This window comes from Papilio xuthus, unplaced genomic scaffold (genome assembly GCF_000836235.2).
Source record: "Papilio xuthus unplaced genomic scaffold, Pxut_1.1 DF826933.1, whole genome shotgun sequence".
Lineage (NCBI taxonomy): Eukaryota > Metazoa > Arthropoda > Insecta > Lepidoptera > Papilionidae > Papilio > Papilio xuthus.
This window is the reverse complement of record NW_013531716.1, coordinates 2,622,103-2,642,917: the sequence shown is the minus strand read 5'-3', so window position 1 is coordinate 2,642,917 and position 20,815 is coordinate 2,622,103. Positions and strand designations below refer to the sequence as shown.

General features: G+C 32.9%; 4 protein-coding genes across 7 annotated transcripts in view; 2 read left to right on the top strand and 2 right to left on the bottom strand.

Moving 5' to 3' along the window:
- The window catches only part of LOC106122109 (monocarboxylate transporter 10), a 111,374-nt gene extending 110,583 nt beyond the window's left edge, over positions 1–791 (top strand). For all 3 annotated transcript variants that reach the window (XM_013317976.1, XM_013317978.1, XM_013317977.1), the window contains one exon: positions 421–791. In XM_013317976.1, coding sequence (XP_013173430.1) covers positions 421–651 — 231 coding nt within the window. In that variant the 3' untranslated portion in view covers positions 652–791. The remainder of the gene's footprint in view (positions 1–420) is intronic.
- A 617-nt stretch (positions 792–1,408) lies between these two features.
- LOC106122001 (uncharacterized) lies at positions 1,409–6,104 on the bottom strand. The gene is given in 7 exon segments (NM_001311864.1): positions 1,409–2,296; positions 2,368–2,486; positions 2,559–2,697; positions 4,044–4,115; positions 5,113–5,270; positions 5,695–5,774; positions 6,002–6,104. Coding segments are annotated over 7 exon segments (765 nt in total). The 5' UTR covers positions 6,055–6,104; the 3' UTR covers positions 1,409–2,152.
- A 257-nt stretch (positions 6,105–6,361) lies between these two features.
- Positions 6,362–20,815, top strand: part of spel1 (DNA mismatch repair protein spel1) — a 27,862-nt gene continuing 13,408 nt past the window's right edge. For both annotated transcript variants that reach the window (XM_013317841.1, XM_013317840.1), the window contains exons 1-6: positions 6,362–6,641; positions 7,251–7,300; positions 17,247–17,441; positions 17,853–18,044; positions 19,168–19,320; positions 19,955–20,190. In XM_013317841.1, coding sequence (XP_013173295.1) covers positions 6,605–6,641; positions 7,251–7,300; positions 17,247–17,441; positions 17,853–18,044; positions 19,168–19,320; positions 19,955–20,190 — 863 coding nt within the window. In that variant the 5' untranslated portion in view covers positions 6,362–6,604. The remainder of the gene's footprint in view (positions 6,642–7,250; positions 7,301–17,246; positions 17,442–17,852; positions 18,045–19,167; positions 19,321–19,954; positions 20,191–20,815) is intronic.
- LOC106121997 (putative uncharacterized protein DDB_G0282133) lies at positions 7,040–13,555 on the bottom strand. The gene is made up of 3 exons (XM_013317839.1): positions 13,452–13,555; positions 10,114–12,454; positions 7,040–9,870 (listed from the first exon to the last, which is right to left on the bottom strand). Exons 2-3 carry the CDS (start codon positions 12,437–12,439, stop codon positions 8,165–8,167), a joined length of 4,032 nt encoding a protein of 1,343 aa, XP_013173293.1. The 5' UTR covers positions 12,440–12,454; positions 13,452–13,555; the 3' UTR covers positions 7,040–8,164.

Below are 20,815 nucleotides of genomic sequence, written 5' to 3'. Positions count from 1 at the left end.
AAATTATATTATTACATGTTGTCATCCCTTTCATTCCTTTTGATAAAACAGAGACAACAATATGTATTATATAAGTATCGCAGCAGTAGAATTAAAGTTACATTTTAACGTTTCAAATGAACGCGTGAACGAATTTTGTTCACATAACTGCAATAAATACAAATAAAACAAATAGAGTTAGGTATTTTTGCCATTGTTGAGAAAAATAATAACATTTATCATAATGTAAACTCTGTTATTTACAAAATATTTTTCTGGCTTGTAGAGATTTCTATCTAACCAGAGTTTCTCGCTTACGTTGATTGTTCGTCGTGACCGAACAATGACTCGCTTTCGCTAAAGGTTTCTCTTCTACCCAAGTTTGACTGCATTTCGCCAGAGGAAGCCCATATTTACTGACAGTTTAAATTTTACATACAGGTGGAGAATTATCTAGTGCTGAGCGAATACGAGAACAATTTGATAGCTGAGTTACCAAATTTGAACGAGCGTCGCGGCCGTCGCTGGTCTATCGTGGTCGGTAACTCCTCACCGCCCGCCGCGCCCGACAACCAAACCACACCTGAACATAGGAACTCTATCAAATGGAAGAAAAAGTGCCATAACTCAAACAACAGACTGATAACAGTGATAAACGAGGCGTCCTTATAAACTTGTAGTGAAATGACGACGAGACAATAAGTAGTATAAATTGGTTAATGTACCTACGACCTATTTAACCTCATAATTTATTTGATGTGTGTGGATAGTAGCGACAATTGTGTAATGCTCTATATAAGTTATTAAATTATTACTACGAATACGTATTTCCTTTTATCCCAATTCATCAAAATAGACCGATATTGCGCGGATTGAACCGTAATCTAAAACATCCATGTTCAAGCCACGCCATGTAGCGATGTGTATTTCAAAAAACAAATTTTCTATAAGCATTTAACCGACATTCTTATGGTGAGAGAAATCATCGTGCAACCTGCAAATATCGGCGAAGAAATTCAGACATGTGTGAAGTCAACCAACCAGCACTGGGATGGCATGGTTGACTATGGTCTAGACACTCCAAATTGGGTAGACTTGAAGCCCCTGGGTGGAGACGTATAATGACCTAACGAAGATTCAAATCCGTACTTTACTCGTCTTTAGTTTTTTTTTTAATTGAAATATTAGCAGATTTTTAGTAAATTTACTATTTCTTTTACCATTCCAACTAAGCTCTAGGCTTGTCCTAGGATATGATTTACGACAATAGTCGAAATGGCAGGATTCGAACCCCCAACCTCGTCTTTGGAAATCCGTACCCTTAACCATTAGGCTATTGACGCTTTAGTATAAATTAACTGTATTTCCCTAATGTTAGATAATTAAATAAAACGACAATTACAAGACAGTAACTAAATATATTGTTAACATTTTGTAATACATTATAACTAGGGAATATTGTACCGAAAAATATAGAATACATGTATTATTGCCGCTGTGGTACAACTATGTCTTCCAGAAACTGGGCGAAGCATCTCATCGCTTGTAGTATCGCCGCTAGAAGTATAGAGAGTGACAGACTCACCAACTTCTGATTCTCAGATACGACTATTTCATTTTTGACGACAGGAACTAAACTCCGACTCGATTCTACGCTAAGAATGCTTGCATTATCACAATCGATGTTATAAACATTTGTACCAATCACATCCTGACCAAACTTAGATTCACTCACATCATCGACATCACATGTCAAATCTATAACTATAAATTCAGAATTAATTATCTCATTATCATTAAGTATATCGGCTGACTTCAACCTGTACACTTCATCCCTAACATTACTATTAATCACATCTTTTGAACAACAAGGAATTTCATTCCAATGCACAGCACTATGAGATTCATTAGTTAGGCACTTTGTTACTCCTTCAATATTATTAGTGATATTCAAATTATTATTATAAACACTCGCGTTAAAAGTGTCATCATTTTCTTCTGATGACATACCACTGTCGTCGTTATCCAAAAGGACTTCGTCATGTAAACATTTGTTACTATCATTGTCTAATTGTTCTATATTGATGTGGGTATTCCCAAAGCTGCCGTAGCGCAAGGGATTCGAGGCCCCACTTGAATGTGTTACCGTGCCCTCTACGGGCACGGCCTCTGGTCAAGAGATCTTCCCACAACTTATGCTCCCCTTTATTACGATAGCATTAGAGAGCATATCTTGTGTCCTAAAACCATCCACTTCGGAGATTGACGCATTATTCAATGAACATGCGTCATCTAATAATAATTCGGATCGTAAGCCCTGAAATAAATAAAAACATAATAAAGATCACAAACCAAGATATCTTTAAATAAAATTGTTAATTAACTTACTACAGCAAAGTACTCATATTCTTTCTGAAAGGAGATTAAAAATATGCAGAAAATAGCTGTTAGTGAATAACTGCATAGGTACGTGATGATAAGACAAATTCGAAAGCCACTGGAACCATCTGGAAATAATATTATATTAAAATCCTTCCAATATTTACATATGTATTATAAAATATAAATTGATAATTTACCTTCTGTCAAGAACGAAGTTATAGTTCCAAAAATAGCCATTAATACTAATAAAAGGAAGCTCAAATTGGCAAGACATTGTCGTAGTATTAACAAGTTTTTGTCATAAAATAACGTTGAAATATACGTTGTTAAAACACACTGAAACAATACAAAAAAATATTGTAACTGGCTGAATCTATCATGACTGATTTAAAAAAAAATCCTAGCATGCAAATATGACAAACGAGACAAAGATTAGACTTATCCCGTAAAGCAGTCTTTCCCAAAGTAGGCGATAACGCCCCCTTGTGGGCTCTGCAGGTCTCAAGTTGCGGGTTATAGTAAAGGTTTCGTTTAGAATTCTCCGTTAATATACATATATAGGTCACAATAATTAATTAATTTAATTTGAAGTTATAGTGGTTTTTAAATATATGATAATATGGGACGCTAAAAAAATATTTATTCTCAAAGTTGGCAGTAGAAAAAATAAGTTTGAGAACCACTGCCGTAAAGTTTCCCCAAAAGCTTCTTTTAAGAAAGTGGGGGATTCTTAAGGGGATTTCATTAAATAAGCAGCAATATTCTTTTACGCCTAAAGAAGACCTATAACCGCCAAGCACTACAGAGCGTGGTAATAATCGGGTAAACAGTCTTCCTGTATATACGTATTACCTATCACCTATTTAAATTTGTTCCATAGAATAAACTTCAGTATCCAATAAACATTGAATAGGATCTCAAATACATGGATAAGTCTAACTACGGCTATTTATATAACAAATAATATCAAGACTATACCAGCTATACAAATAAATAGGAAACATTGATAAGTGACTGGATTAGGGCATTAAGACTTTTTGACGAAAGGCAGAAATATATAATTTAGACCTTAAAATAATAGACCTGCTTTTTTGAGGGCATGGTAATTTCCAGTAGGACTAAACAATTCGTTTTAAATTTCTTAATTCTGTTTACTCTATTACTGTATTATTAAAATATATAACCACACACGAATGTCGAAGGGTAAATTGGTTAATATTTATAAATAGCCTGTGAATAAACTCATTGAAAATGCTGACAATAGGCTTGTTTGAAATGTGAGTATACTCCATTCTACATGACCTCTTAGGGCTTATATTTCAAACCTTTGTGGTATTGTAATGTAATAATTGGTACAAGTATTAATAATAATAGTGACAACAATTATCAATTATTATTATTTTAAAAACATTAAAAATGTATATTTTAATTTAAATAAAAAAAAACCTAACTTATTTAAACATGATTAGTATAAATAATGAATGTAATATTTTATTTTGTCTGTTAAAACTTAAGTTACCAAAACATCAGAACTTCAGATGTCTTAGAGTAAAATTTTAGGGGTATCAGGGCATAACAGGATGCGCGGGGAGCGCTCTGCGCAGCGCGCTTATGACCTTGAGCCGCTAAGATATTTGAAATTAATTATACATTAATTTATTAAGAATGTATTTTATACTAACCTGTACCCATAAGTACAAAGTGCCGAACGCACATATAAATATATTTAGGGCTATTAAGCAATGGCTATCCACCTGTAAAACAGAGTTAAAGTAAAATAATTCATTTGAAGACAATATTAAAATCAATTCAAATACATATAGCATAATTAGATTTATAAATATATACAAACACACTTTTATATGTAACCAATGATATACCACAAACATGGGTTAATATTTTTATGAATAAAACCGTTTAAAATATTAATAACTAGCTTTTGCCTACACCTTTGTGAGCACAGAATTAAAAAAAACTCATTAAGTAGCCTTTATACTATTCCAAACAGCTGCCACTCGCGACTCCGTCCTGGCGGAATTAAAAAAAAAGATAATTAGTGGCTTATGTGTTTCTCCACACTATGTTCTACATCTATGCCAAATTTAATAGAGATCCGTTGCGCCCTTCTGGACATTATAGTAAGATAGTCCGGTGAAATAAAAAAACTAAAAGCAACAAACTAAAATAACATGTAAAACGATTATTAAAGTTACATTAGTGTTGCAAAACATCAGTTACGAAGCATTTAGATCTTGATAATCTGTGTTGCGGTATTTTTAATGATGAAAGCACTGTATATAACATTAATCACTCTTAAAACAGCAATGCGTAATTTTTATACTGTTATAAATTAAGTTAATAATGTCTATAACATTCAAAAAATTATTTGATTTTATTAACTTTTGTAATTATATGACACTGGCTGTCGTCCGAGACTCCTTTCTCGAAATTAAAATAAAATTAGGAGTCTTTTCATTGTTTATTCTATATATATATCTATGTCAAATTTAACCTAAAGGTCTATGTTACCAGGTAATAAAATTATTAAAAAAGATAATCTATGTCAAATTTCAGCGGACATCCATGCAGCTTATCTAAAGATACCTTGTCACAATCATACATCCATCCGTCTAAACTTTCACATTTATAATTATTAAAAAGTAAGATATTGTTTTCTTAATATGGTTGAATTATTATCATTACTTTAATCTCTATTGTGACAATGTTTTATGAACATTAGTCAATTCTTACCTTAAAGAGAAATAGTAAGAGATACGCTAGGAAGCCCAAAGACAGGAATGAGGCCGAAAATGTTGCAATCCTATTGGCAAAGGAGGTCACATTGGGATTTGGTGTTAGTGAACCTAATACATGAATTTGCTGGTATCTGTCATAAATGATTTTCCCAGCTGCAAAAAATTGTTAGCACATTTGTTAATAATGATATAAATTGCATTATTTTAAATATGATGATGAATGATAAAGATATTTTATATTATTCAGTGAATCCTTTCATGGCATGTGTGAAAATTAATATTAACAATATATTTTATAATTATTACTGTGAACATATACCACAAAAGGACACACTTTAAAAAGAAATTGTTAGTAAATTAAAAAAACACACTTCGATCAGTTTAAGATGAAATAAAAAAAACATAATTATAACAAACTAATAGTAATGTAAGTAACCATAATTAGTTTCATTTGTATGTTGGCAAATTAATTATATTTTACACCAAAAAGCTGTGTATTTATTTAAAAAATTGTTTGAGTTATCTTAAATATTCTGAAGTAACAAATTTCAAGCAACAATTTACAATCTCCTCTCACCTATTGCTCCGCTGGCCACATACAAAAAAGCAAGGCCAGTATCTAGAGAGTTCGTTTCCTTTGCCACTTGTAAACAAAGGCTGAAAAAAATAACTGTCTTAATAAACCAAACAATAAGATTAACATATTATTTTTAAATTTAGTTATAATTAATTATTTCATGATGGTATGGGAATCAGGGAAAAGTAAAAATTATATTTTACTGGTCTTGTTAATGTTAATTATGGTGATTTGTAAGTTAATTAATTGGAAGCTAAAATGTAAATATAAACAAGAAAAAAAAATATATTAAAACATTAATACTCACGAAAAAATATATGTTGACGATAGAACAATAAGCGCACATTTGAAAATCAACATATTAAGTTTTTTTAAATAAAAGTAAACATTTATTTATTATAAACAAAACTTGATTTTTCTCCACAACACAACTCCAATCCAATTGACAATTGACATGACCTGTATTATTTGTGTCAAAGACGTCAGATCAGAGATCAGATGACTGTTGGAAGAACGACTGACGATTGACGTTTTTACTACGTGGAGAGCCCAGGTTAAATAAGATAAACCTTTGTAAAATATTGTACTTTTAATTTAAAAAAATCTAGTATCGAACCTAATACGTCTTGATTCTAATATAAAATTAAGCTGCGGAAAGGATAATTTACTTAGATGCCACACAACTATATTAAATACTTGACAAGGTTCAAAATACGTAAAAAAACTGTAATCTATTATAGAATTTACTCTGTAATATAAAGCGCGCCACTTTTGCTTCAATTTGACTTTGACGTTTACACCAAGTTGAGAAGTTTTGGGGATATCAGAAAAAAATTAACAATTCGACTCAAATAAACAGATAAATAGATATGCTTTAATATATCGTTTACTTTTATATTTCTTAAGCACTATGTCTACTTTGCAACCTATTCAAGCTTTGAACTTAGGTAAGCGTTCTCAATGTTTGTTTTAAATGAATATTTTTATTGTTTTATTACTTTGATCGTCGGTGCTCAGGGGTCAAGCACTTTTCTTGTAATCTGCAGGTCCTGGGTTCGAATACCGCAATGTACCAATGTCTTTTTCGATTTCCAATTTACATATGTACATTTATCCGACGTTCTTGCGGTGAAGGAAAACATCGTGATGCAACCTGCACATATCTGAGAAGAACAACCAACCCGCACTGGGCCAGCGTGGTTGACTATGGCGTAATCACCCATAACTTAGGGTAGGCTCCAAGCCCCTCGATGGGGATGTATAGTGAGCTGATGACGATTACTTTCAACTTCACTGTTCAACAAATAATGTTGTGTTTGTATAAACACATAATAATTAAAACACATTATTTCACATTCTTTTATTAGTCATTGATCAATCAATAGCCTACATTTAAACCAATCAAAATACATCGGACACTGTTTTGAATTACCCTAGAACACTACTGGTGTGACACTTAAAATTACATAATGTACACATTTCATAGTTTTTGTCAAAATAGAGACTTCAATATGAATTACAAATGCATATAACCCATAGTTTCATTTAATTTTCAGATTCAGTCCAGCAACGGGCATTCATCAAATACTTTAACTCCCTTACAGAGGTCAGTATTGCAGTATGTAGTTACTATTAGTTTGCACAGCACCAAAATGTAAATTGTATTACTCAGCTTTGGATAACTTTTTTTGATCATGTGAAAATTAAGTAAATATATAAATTCTATACAGTTGACCATGAATAAGCGAAAAACCTTTTAAGGGTGAGTTATAGTCTGAACCAAATGGACAACTGGTATAAGGGAAAATCTTGCATAAGAGAAAACCTTTATAAGAGAAAAGTATTGCATTCCTTTAGATTTTCGCTTATCCATGTTCAATCGTATATGGTGGCTATTACAATAGTTCACTTTTTTATTATATTGCGAAAATAGTGAGAAAAAATTAAGTGGAATAGTAAAATTATGTCTAATGTTATTTAGTTACATGAAGAAAGTTTTCTACTAAAAAAAAAAAATTTACCCATTTTAGTTTAATATATTATTTGTTTATGGTTTAGTTAATATTAGAACAAGTTTCCAGAAATAAAGATGTTAATATATCAATGTTATTACAATTTTAATGTGTTAAGAGATAGCGAAGAATCAGTAGACAGGGATGAATTGCACTCAATGTGCAACATGTTATAAGTAAATATATTTGCAGCCCTAACTGTTATAAAAATAAAGTGTATTACTTTAAAGCTAATTGTTGGTAAAATCATACTCACATACATATATTTTATTACTTATTTAAAAGTGTACTTTAATAAATTATAAAATCAATATGACATATTTTAATTTTACACTAAGGTTTTATTTATATACATAGTTAAAAAATTATAAGTAAATTCTTATTTGTGTAGGTCTTAATTCTTAACATTTTAAATGTTAGGTTTCCCGGACAATTAGTGTTAAAAGTTATTTGCATTGTTAAGAGAACCATGACATTACTTTCTTTTTAGCATTTGTTAGTTTACTACCAACTGACTTCCAAAACCCATGCTTTTCTGTCTCTAGCTCTGGCTCTGGGGGTGTTAACTCATTTATTTTAGTTTTCTGTGTTGCTTCAATTTCTTTTATTTCATCATTTATCTGATTATCATTTAACTTTCGTGACACTTCCCCTAAATATATTAATTGTTGGTCTAAAACTTGGGCGAGATTATTTTCAGAATTCCAATCACTTTGATGTTGCTGTGAAAAGTTTTCTAATTGGTTTGCATTTTGTAAATCCTGTGTTTGCTGAAAATCTTCGAATTGCTGCTCCATATTTTGTTGTTCTTCTGGTTCATAGTCTTCATTTTTTTGATCCAACTCTTTGTTGATATTTGTTTCATCATGGTGGTGAGAAATTAGATTTTTATGAGTACTGTGTTCAAATTGTTCTTTATTTCTTGATTGCTCTTTATAAATGTATCTTGTTGGCGTAAAAGGTGTGGAAGTGCGTTTCTTATTCTCATTAGATATAATGTGTTTGCTAATTCCTTGTAAAAATTTTTCTTCTTTTTCATTTAAATCAGCTAGTATATTTTCATCTATGTTGGTTGAAATTGTTGGAATTGGCGAAGTTGTTGTGCTGGTAGTAGTTACAATCTCATCAGAGTCTTCAGTTTCAATTTTTTTAATCAAGTCTTGTACTATTTTTAATTCTCTATCACTTAGCATATTGAATTTGTTTTTGTCATCATTTGAGTCTGCTGATTGTTTGTTTAAGGGTCGAGTTAAACTTAAAGAATCTATTTCTTTTGGTGTTTTATATGGTATATTTGATTTAGGTGTATCTGAGATAAAGTCAGAATCTTCAGGACCGATGTCTCCACGACCTACATCTATTGGCCTTGGGCTTTTATCTTGGTTTGGTTTGATATTAGGTTTTAATAAATTTATATTTAAGGGGGAATCTGATGGTTTTGGTGTGTTGTGTGTTGCACTTGGTTTACTTTCTTGTGGTGACCAGTCTGTTGAATCTACTTTATTAGACTTTTGTGAATCATCTTCATCATAGGTGTCTTTAAGTGTCTCTTTGGCTATACCATCAATTTTGTCCCAAAGACTGCCTAACAGAGAAGAATTTTGTTCATCTTGTGAATGAAAGTCTTTATCTAATTCTGCAGATTCACTATCAGTTTTGTCCCACTGACCACCTAATGGATGTGAATTTTTTTCAGTTGTTGTATGTGAGCTCTTTCCTGTTTGTGACTGTTGATTAAACGGTTTCTGTTGTATTGTATCTTCTTCCTTTAAATTCCAAGTATTTTGTGTTTGTTGGCTATCAAATATTTTGGGAGACCCAAATTCATACATTTCCGAATTTTGAGCTTCATCAGGTCTGTCAAAATTTTTGTTAGGTGTATGTTTTGAGTTCTGGTTATCTAAATCGAAATTAGAGTTTTCTTGCTGAAAACCACCCAAATGAAACATTGCGTTATTCCAAGGACCTCTAACTAATTGTTTATCTTCTTTCTGAGACAATTTATTTTCACTGTAGTGTTTGTTGTCTATTAATTGAGAATCTTGAGTATTATTCAGATTAAAATCGTTCGATTGTACATTTTCTTGTTGATCAAATTCTTTTCCATAGAAAACCATTTTAGGTGATTGTTCATCATGATCCTGTATTTGTTGTTCCAGATCGCCTAGTTTAAATATTCAATTTATCATTATTTTCATTCAAAAAGAACTACTCTAAAAGTTTATAAATCTGGATAAAGTGGTTGTATGAGATAATTTTTAATTTTACATTTTACAATTTAGATATTTTTTGAGTAATGTGAATTCGAATTATTTTATTTTATGAAGAAAGTTTATTTTGTTTATTTTGGTCGTTGACTAGCGATATTTTAGAGTAAAGATTTTGATTTATTATTTTGTATACTTACTTAGCGTATGTTGATTGAGGTCTTCTAATTTTTGCCAACTGCGATTCTGCTGTTCCGTGCTTCCCCAAGTCGCTTGTTGCTGTTGTCCCAGGTCTTCTACTTTATGTAATTTATTTTGTGATTTCTGATCAAAACTTTCTATTTTGTCCCATTGTGTTTGAGTTTGTTGCCCAAAATTTTCTAGCTTATCCAATTTTCCTTGAGTCATTTGACCTATTTCTGGCATATTATCCCATTGGTTTTGACTTTGTTGACCCATAGTATGTAAAGTATCAAATTTTTGCTCTGTTTCTTGACTTACAATATTATCCCATTGACTTTGAGGTTGTTGACCTAAATCTTCCAGCTTATCAAACTTTTCCTCAGTTTGTTGTCCCAAATTTTGCAAGTTATCCCATTGGTGTTGAGGTTGTTGCCCTAAATCTTGTAAATTGTCCCACTGGCTTTGGATTTGTTGTCCTAAGTTTTGTGAATTCTCCCAATTACTCTGTTCTTGTTGTCCAAAGTTTTGCAGGTTATCCCATTGATTTTGTGTTTGCTGCCCCAAGTCTTCTAAATTTTCCAAACGGCTCTGTGTTTGTTGTCCATATTCCTCTTGGCCTTGGTACATATTTTGGTAAGCCTGAAGTTCAGGTTTATACCGTGAGTCGGAAGAACGAGCTACGCGTACGTGACCTTCTTCGTCACAATCACTATCGAATCCATTTTGTGAAAAGCTATGATGGGCTTGTTTATATTGGGCTCCATAATGATGCGATGAATATGCTCCTTGGCTGGCTGAAGCGGCTGTTAATTTCTGAGATTCCTGGCCATCAAACGTACTACTTCCAGCTGGTTTTATGACGTAAGGGTCGCCTTGTCTTTCCCAAGACTTATGATATGAATACGAAGAATGGTAACTTTTTGGTTTTGAATTCAATACCTGCACAAGATTTCCTGAATCAGCAGCACTAGCAACACTCTCTTCGGAATTGGTTGCATGGGACGCCTTATTAAATCCATTTGTATTCACGTTTAACAGAGAACTGCTACCTGCTTTGTATCCATTTGCATTAGAGGCTAACAATGAGCTACTGCTGCCTGCATTGTATTCGTTAGCATTTGATGCTACTAAAGAACCACCGGTCAGAGAAGCGCTGCGTCTACCAGTGATATAGCCATTAGTGTTTTCTGCCAATGAAGAACTGGAGCTATGTTTCCTGTTATAGCCTGCTTGATATCTAGCCTGACTTGATGACTGAGTATTGGCCGCAAATGCTGTATTACTCGCTTGCGTATTGTAAGTATTTGAATGTTGCTGAATGTTTTCTAAATTTTTTTCTTCATTTACGTCCCCACGTATTTCACTTTGTGCAGGAAAAGGATTTTCTGTAGGTTCGGCACCAGGGGCATTAATTGGCTGAGTGTTATGTTTCTCCCATTCCTTGTGATAACTGTATGAGGATTCATAATGTTTAGGAGCATTCGAGGGCCTGTAGCTTACTTGCTGACTATTGGTATTCAATACTTCCGCGTCTCTGTTAATGTTACTCTGCTCAAGATTAAAAGAGGTATCTGAGTGGTCCGCATCGTAGACTTGAGCAGTGAGCGGCACGGTCCTTCTGATTCCGGGTCTGACGATAACTCTTACAGGAGCGGCAGTTAGGATACGGCTTCGAGTATTGCTTCCATACGCACCTGTGCGATCTAAATTGGAAGCGCTTAGATCGTAATCGTGGTGGGTTTGAAAGCCTGAGGTTGAAAGATGGGCAGCTTCACTTCCATAATCGTAGCCATGGGCGCTCTGCAAATGATCTGCAGATTGCAAGTTATCCGTTTGAATATATTGTTGAGATTGATCTCCAGCTTGATATCCTCTGTATCCCGAGCTATGGGCGCGGTTGCTACTGCTGTACGCACCACCGTTTAATCTGGAATTTCTAAATGCAGAACTCTGTGCCATCATTGAAGAATGCGAATTATCAAATGATTCGGTCTCCCCGAAGTTTCTACCTTGTAGATTGCTTAAGTCGTAGTGGCCTGAGCCATAGGTTCCCCTAGAATTAGCAGCGCTGTACACGCTGCCGGTTCTCATTTTGTACCCGTCTCCCAATTCGCCTTCGACGGTGCGAACGAGTCCACTCATTTGGTGCTGTGCTAAACCATCCATGTTGTGCGCCTTTTCATAATTGCCTCCCATATTGCCTCTTTGAGCCCCATAGAAACCGGACTTACTGCCTTCATCTGAGGAGCTTCTGGAGTATTGGAAATCCTCTTTTTCCTTATAAAATTCCGGCTTTGCAAAGGCCAAAGCCGTAAACGCGGCAATGACAAGCAAATACCTCATTTTGAAAGACTCCTTCTGTAAATAGATAATATTATTTTTAAAATTTTAATGTATTAATAAAAAGGTACTTCTAATACTAAATTTTATATGAACAAGGCCCGTAGTAAATAATCGTAATTATTAAGTTCACTTTCCGTCAGCAGAGAATGGAACGTAGGATCCTAAGTGACCCACTAACGTTAACTAATCCTATGCTGTATTCAAAAGTAATAAAATTGTTATGAAAGCAAATACCGAACAATCTCATATCGAAATTATAAGCAATTTTTAAAACAATTGAATAATGACTGTTTAATTTGAAAAATAAAATTTCGAAGAAAATGCTTTTGATTTTAAATATCTCATGGAATCTTACGTCTTTTCTGTTTATATTATTATATTAATAAATATAGAGGTACGAACAAAGGTTTCTGAATAATAATTATTTAAAAATAAAAACCTTTACTTCAGAGAAAAAAAATTGAAGGTATTTGCTATATTAGACTAATTGTGCCTGCGACTTTGTTCGCGTAAAGTACTGTCTTTGGGTAGTATTTTAATTATTAAACTTACAAAACATTCACATAAACCTTACATATTGTAATATAAACTTTCATTCCCTATTCCGTTATATTGCATTATGAATTATATATATCGAATTAAAAGCCTAAAAATAAGTTTCAAGATTTTATCTTTAAAAATGACAATAATATTAGTAAAGATTAGTATAGGTCCAGCAATGTTATTTTTTTATATATTTTTTAAAACCTGAATTGTTTCTACAGGAGTAAATCTAATCTATTTTAAATAAACTGTACAATTTTTATCTATTCATTAGTCGCAATATAAAATCACAAATTATCTGTGATTATTCGAGAAAGCGAAAGCTACGTGGTAATTTTCTTAAAGTTATATTACGTAATATTTTATATATTATTTTTCAAAATAAATTTAAACAAAATAAAATATTAAACGTATATCCACGTAATATAAAAAGTTATAAAAATAAAAACTTTATAAAAAAATAACTTACGATTTTTGTGTCTTCCTAATTATTCATGGATTTACTAGTCGAATACCGCACAGTTGTCGCACTATACTGACTTTGACCGAACAGGAGACGCCAATTTATTGTTTTAATTCTATATCTCAGCTAAGACCTAAGATAACCTCCTGGCCGGTCGCGATTGCTCCGCGTTCTCAGAAGCGGCCATGCAAAATATAACACGTCACATACCTCCTCAATCCTTGACAAGAGACACCTCTATATTTGTTGCTGATTAATACATGAATCACTAGGAATCCTTGCAAAATTTAATATTCCATCTTGTTTGTCATAGATCGCATGACATCATGCACTCAATCAGGCGATGTTACTTAATTACAACAACTTCAATATCATTAATTTAAACATCTTCTGTTTTACCTGAAAAAGTATGTGAGCAACAATTATTTCATTTAAAAAAATTACACTCAGAGTTCTTCTTAAAGAACCATTAAACGATTCGTTGAGAGAGATTGATTTAAAATAAAACAATCACAAGTAACAGTGGTAGAGCCCGCTTTAACATAATCGTACGAATTGGCCGGTTCGCCCGGGGCAATACCATGACCACACGGAAGGCAGGCTTCAAGTGGAAGCAATTCCGCGTTTTGTCTGATGAGTGTGCCGTCCCCGAGGCCCGAGGCTTATTTTTAGTCATCTTTCCCTTCCAATCCTTTTTCTTATAAGGAAGGATAGGAAGTGGAAGTGGAATTCCCGGATGTAGTGATGCATACGAAGGGAAAATATTATCTTTCTATGCATTCTCCTCCTTCAATTAAGATATAAGAAAATCACAATAGGAAGTTGGAAGACGATGATTTTTATATAAGGAACCCTAAATAGAGTCCCGCACAAAGAATGGTAAACTTAATTTTATTAGACTGGACTAAGAAGCCGATGTCCTCAGCACGATTAAGTTCATAAAAATTATAATACTTTAGCAAGACTTCATACACAAATCGTAAATTACTTTGTTTTGGATAAAATGACGGTATCTCACTTCTACGTTCTTTAATCATTTTTTTTCACAGTTGTATTGTTATTAGTCATGTATACAAAAAAGCTGTGAAAATATCAATAAAGACGTATTTTGTTTGTTACTAAACATCGGATAAGTCGACGAGATTTCTTCTTATTTTAAGATAACAAGAGACAAACGTCTCGATTATAAAAATTATTAACGGACCGCGGAAAACAGTATGGTTTTCAGTTTTTATGAAGGTTTCCAACTTTGCGTTTCATCATTAACTTATAGTTTCTTTTTATACAAAATATAATTCTTTTTGGTCTACGTTTTTTGTTCAATTCGATTTATTTTATTTATTTATGCAATGATAAATTTCAAAAGTGTTTGAAAACTTTGAAAATTCTAAAGAATAACCGTAACAAAGCAATGATAACTGTCATTATATTAATTATTGTTGATTCTCGAAGTTTTATTGTCGCTTATTTTTATAATAAATCGCTAATGTATCGTGAAGATAAACAGACCCATTTTAATATTGCTTACATTTATAAGTAGGACAAAGATACAAGGGCAGAGGAAAAATATAAAAACCTTATCAATTAGTTAATATAATAACTTGTCTTCCCAGACATTATAAAGGATAAAGAGGATAAGCAAACCGCGAATTTACAAGACTCCAAGCAGTTAATATGACAATGTCATTACAACAGCCAAACAGATAATTTCACAATCGTAAACGAGACATGAAGTTGACTAACTCTCAACAACAACCACAATTGAATTACAAACCATAAAGTCGTAAATAGAATTTTGATAATTTTTTTTTTGGTGTTTTGTGAGATCTATAGCCTATTTAAGGAGGTAGACTCAAATAATGTCACATCTGGTTAGTTGGTGTATGGAATACGAACAGCAATGTTAACTACTAGTATTCATGAACTGTTCTTGAGGACCTGTCATTGGCTATGTTCATTAAATACTTTGTAAAAAAAATTGCTGTTTTTCTTTAGAAATAAACAAATATTACTGGCGTATACAAGTAAATCTATGTATTCTGATGCAGCACAAAAGTGAATTAATATCTTATTAACGCGTTATAAAACAACGCCGTCAACGCATGTACGGTTCCTCTGGCGTTGCGGATGTCCATGGGCGTCGGATCATATAATTTTAGGCGATTCGTTGCTCGTTTGCCACCTTCTCTAATAAAAAAAAAACAATAAAGTAACAATTCTAAATAAGTAGCTAAAAAAATTACCTGAAATTAGATGAATCTTAGTTCTTTACACCTTCCTCCGAATCTATAGTCGATTCCTTTCATTAGCTTCTAAATACGTAGGAGAAAGATGATTAAACTTGATGTTTCTCTCATATAATCTACATTTAAAAACCTGCAGAACTCGTATCTTTGTCATCAAATCTCTTTTCATATACAGGGAATAAATTGTTGTAATATTTCACTGCTGTTGTGTTTTAATTTATTTTAAAAAATACGATATATTTTTAATGGCATTAATTTGTACTACCCCTACAACCACAGTCTTATATTGAAGCGTTTATTTCTACCGACAACCACCACTGTGTAAATATCACTGCGAAAAATATTGTCTTGCATTTTAGTTAACGAAATAATTGGTTTGAAGTGACGTACCGCGATATTGCTAAACTCTTTATTTAGTTAAATTAAGTTAAACTGTTTATTTATTCGTTGTCTTAAATTAATCCAAATCCAAATGTTTTCATCAAGAAACTGAACAATTGCTTAAACACGTAAACTCCAAAAAAAATCCTATAAAACACCATTATCTTTAAAACCGGGTAGATTGTTTACCATTCAGTGGTACAATTGTTTTCATATATCTTGGCAGCTCTGAATCTCTCACGAGTCGCTGCGCAGAACACAATTTTAGATGTAGTAAAGCGATGCAGGCAAGCGTGATGCAATGCTGTCAAAAAAGAAACATCCTGTAACTCGCTTATTTTCTATACAACAAAAGTATAGTTCCTCTAATATTAATGTTTTCGGTGGTCCAATGTTCACTCAATAACAATGATTCTACAACTTTTTGTCCTCTAATGATATAAAAAACACTGTAGTACTCAAATCCAATCCAGTTTTATCACTGCAAGAAAATTGTCGTGCAAGATTTATCATCGATTTGTAATAACAATTGTATATTATTAATACACCAATTTTTGTATGCGTATTAGAACAATACATGTTTCTTATTGTGTAAACCATTTTCCTCTACGTTATCTGTTTATTTTACTATGTTTGTGAATAACAAACTTATTGTTTAGCGCAAATGATTGCTAATACAATAAAATGATTTAATAATTATGATTATTATTTATTAAGTAACATTTTCTACTAATAGAATATATCTTATAGTTAACAAATATATTTCTTTACTATAAAATCAATATGTAGTATGTACAATGAAACTTAATATAATATGTTTAAATGAGCTCTTAAACATTGAAGTTACACAATAAAGTGTAATCATTTTAGAGTGTCATTAGCATTAAGGGTACGGATTTCCGATAACGAAGTCGGGGGTTCCAATCCCGCCATTAAACTATTGTAAACCATATCCTAGCACAAGCCTAGAGCTTAGTTGGAATGGTAAAAAAATATAAGTAAATTTACAAAAAAAATCTGCTAATATTAAAAAAAAAGAGTAACATTGAGTTATTATTATAATATTTTGTTCTATAATCTTTTGTCCCTTTCTTATTCTGTCCCAACAAGGCTAGTATACTAACTGGCTTAATATCAAGAATGCTCTTTGAAAATCTTGAAATATTTTTTTCAGAAACCACCAACAACAGTTCGTATATTTGACCGCAATGAATACTACAGTGTTCACGGTGCAGATGCTACGACAGCCGCTCGCGAGGTCTTCTGTTCCATTGCTAATATCAAGAAGATGGGCCTCGAACCAGATAAACTCGATTACCTTGTACTCTCTAAGGGCAACTTTGAAATACTCATCAGAAAACTTTTACTGGTATGTTGGATGCCTTGGGATACTCTAAATACTCATTGATTGCGTTATTAGTGGTTTGGTATTTGAGACATAGAATGTTGTCAGATTGTACAGTCGCCGTCAGATATATTGTAGCAGATACGGTAACCAAATACTTCTGAATAATTTAAAATATCAATAAGTTCCATACACTACAAGCTACTATTGATATCTGTACATTAATTACTTCAATATTATCTGAGCTTGCTTGTCTATAATTTCTATACACACCTAACCAAAAATTTGGTCATCTTGTCTGCTGCAATATAGCTGACGGCGACTGTACCACAACAAAATGGGTAATACCAGAGTACTTTTGGTATCGTTGACAAAACATTTTTTTTATTGCACCATATTTTATTAGCTATTTCAGTATTCTATGTGTATTTCTAGGTGAAGCGATACCGAGTTGAAATATATGTATGTGAAGGTTCTTCTAAGAATAATGAATGGCGATTAGAATATAAAGGTTCGCCTGGTAATCTGTCGCAATTAGAGGAGGTGTTAGGTGACGGTCTTGGAACTGCCAATGAAAACGCACCATGCTTGATGGCGGTTAATTTTAAAACGGATGCCGTAACAAAGGTAAGGTTACTAATATTATAAATGCGAATGTTTCGATGTTCACAAGGTAGCTCCAAAACGGATGCATAGATCTTGCTGAAATTTGGTATACATGTAGAACATAGTCTGGAAAACCACATAGGCATTATGTTTTTTTTTAATTCCTCACGGGAAACAGCTAGTTTAAGATATATTTATTTATTTTAATTTTGGTTTTCATATAACGAATCCATCCTTTCTTATAACATTTTATAGTGCAACATTTTTAAGTGACTAAAGAGACATAACGTAAGAGATTTTTTTTCTTTACTTGAAATGAATAAGTTTTTTCATTACTAGTTGAAAGTAGGATAACAATGTATATGTTTCAGTATTAAAATAAGATAAATTAATAGTTTATATTGCGTTATCTAAACTTGACCGTGATGCTTTGTAAATCTCAGAGACCAATTCCGCCTTATCTCATACAAATTTTAATAATAACTTCTTGGAGGACAGCATACTAATATAAAATAAATGTAGTATTATTTAAATCAACAAATGCAATACTTAAAACATAATTTGCTGCACAATAAGGTTACAGAAACTATAAATTAAAATGGCGAATCGTTTAATTACTAATTAATGATTCCATTGTTCTTTTGCTCTTTTTTCTTCTTCTGTTTTTCTTCTTTGTTTTTTTTTCTTTTGTTCTTTTGCTGTTGATTTTATCTCTTATAAAGTCTTGAGTCGACAGATGTTATTTGCCTATAGTAGAATATCATCACCTATTGGTTACCCGACAAGCATTTTCTATGATTTCTGAGATGAAAAACTCTCTTAACTTATAAATCGATAGGTTTTTTGATTTATAAACCTTTTTCAGCAACCTTTGATATTATTGTCTTTGATATTATGGATACGTTCAGATGTTATGATGATGAACATGTATATGTTCAAATGATCGCACTTTTCAATTTGTCTCTGTCAGTGTCGTGTTCATCTCCATCAAATATTACAGTACTATAACCCTGTTAACCTGGAGGGAGGGAAGGCTTATTAAAAGAGAGGGGTTTGTAGTGTTTTAATAAAAATCTGCTAAAAATACACAGGGCGCCAGTAGATTTAAAACCGTTATTGCTAGGTCTTGTACTTTATTCTCCAGGGTCGTCTTCTAGGAGTGGCTTGCGTGACATCTGCAGACTATCAGTTCTCCATCTCGGAGTTCACAGACGATGATTTGCTGACGCAGCTGGAGACAATCACGGTGCAGACTGCGCCGGCTGAATGTCTCGTAGTGCAAGGCGATAATGATGATGTAAGTAGCTAGTAGATATAAGATAAATTTATATACAGGTTAAGATAAAAAATGGTTTTTGGGTTTCACGGGATTTGTATTTTTTTAAATATTAGCAGCATTTTAAATATTGCAACTAAGTTCTACGCTTGTGCTAGGACATGGTTTACGACAATAGTCGAATGGCGGCATTAGAACCCCTGACCTCGTGATCGGAAATCTGTACCTTAACCATTAGGCTATAGGCGCTTCTATTTTATTGGTAACGTCATGACTTTTAATTTTTGTTTTTATTAGTCTTAATAATGTTTAGAGGCATGGATGGATGGATGTTTGGTACGATATATCTCCAGAACAGCTGAACGGATCTTTATGAAATTTTACATACATATAGAAGATAATCTTTAAGAACACATAGGGTATTAATTATGTTTTTGTTTGTCGCGGACGGAGCTGTAGCCGCCAGCTAGTTTTATATACCAATCGTATAAACTAATATATTTCAAGGTCGTAATGTTGTTTATGGTGTTATTTATCCTTATAACATGATTCTTACTTAGAAGTATTACGTATTTACCTAATAAATATTTTAAGAAGTCCGAAGTCCGTCGCGAAGATTTTCGTCTCTGTTAATACAATTTATATTTCATTTCAGCAAAAAGCCCTTAAAAAAGTAATGCAAAGGGCAAATGTGACTGTAACAAAATTAAAGAGATCAGATTTCTCCACGGAAGGGCTGGTTCAGGATCTGAATCGTTTGCTGAAGTTCAAAGACAGTCAGTCACAGGATGCGAACGCGTTCCCGGAGACGCGCAAGGAAATTGCCATGTCCAGTCTAGCTGCTGCCATCAGATACACCACATTACTGAATGAAAACACCAACTTTGGAAGGTAATTTTCCATCATCAGCTTGTGTCTCCTTTGCTGGATAGACCATACCCTTACTTCCATAGGCAAACTTAACTTATACTATAAAAGTAAATCTAATCTTCAGTGATTTGTCACTAGGGGGCGTTAATATATATGTTTATGAATATTGTTAAATTTGTATGTATGTATTTATGGGCAAAGTTGTGGAAGGTTCCATTCAAGATAAATTCTACCTTTATAATATTTTATTTTATTTAAGCACTTGTAAAGAATTATCAATATAAAATGTACTCATTATAATATTATAACAGTGGTAGAGCCCGCTTTAACATGTTCGCACGAATTGTCCAGGCTCGCCCGGTGAAATACCACGACCACACAGAAGACACGCGTCAAGTGGAAGCAATTCCGCGTACAGTCTGATGAGTGTGCGTCCCGGAGGCCTCATTTAGTCCTCTTGCACTTCCCACCTTTTTTCTTATAAGGAAAGCATGGGAAGTGGAAGTGGATTTTCCGGATGAGAGGATGCATGGAAAGGGAATATATTTTATTTCTGATCATCCTCTCCTCCGTTCATTAAAGGTAGGCAACGCATATGCAATTGCGTATGTCTATGGGCAACGGTCACTTCGCTATTTCAGCGATT

Coding starts and splice junctions, on each gene's coding strand:
- LOC106121997 (XM_013317839.1), bottom strand. CDS start 12,439: ATGAGGTATTTGCTTGTCATTGCCGCGTTTACGGCTTTGGCCTTTGCA. Junction 9,871..10,113: donor CCTCAATCAACATACGCTAA/GTAAGTATACAA, acceptor TATTTAAACTAG/GCGATCTGGAACAACAAATA.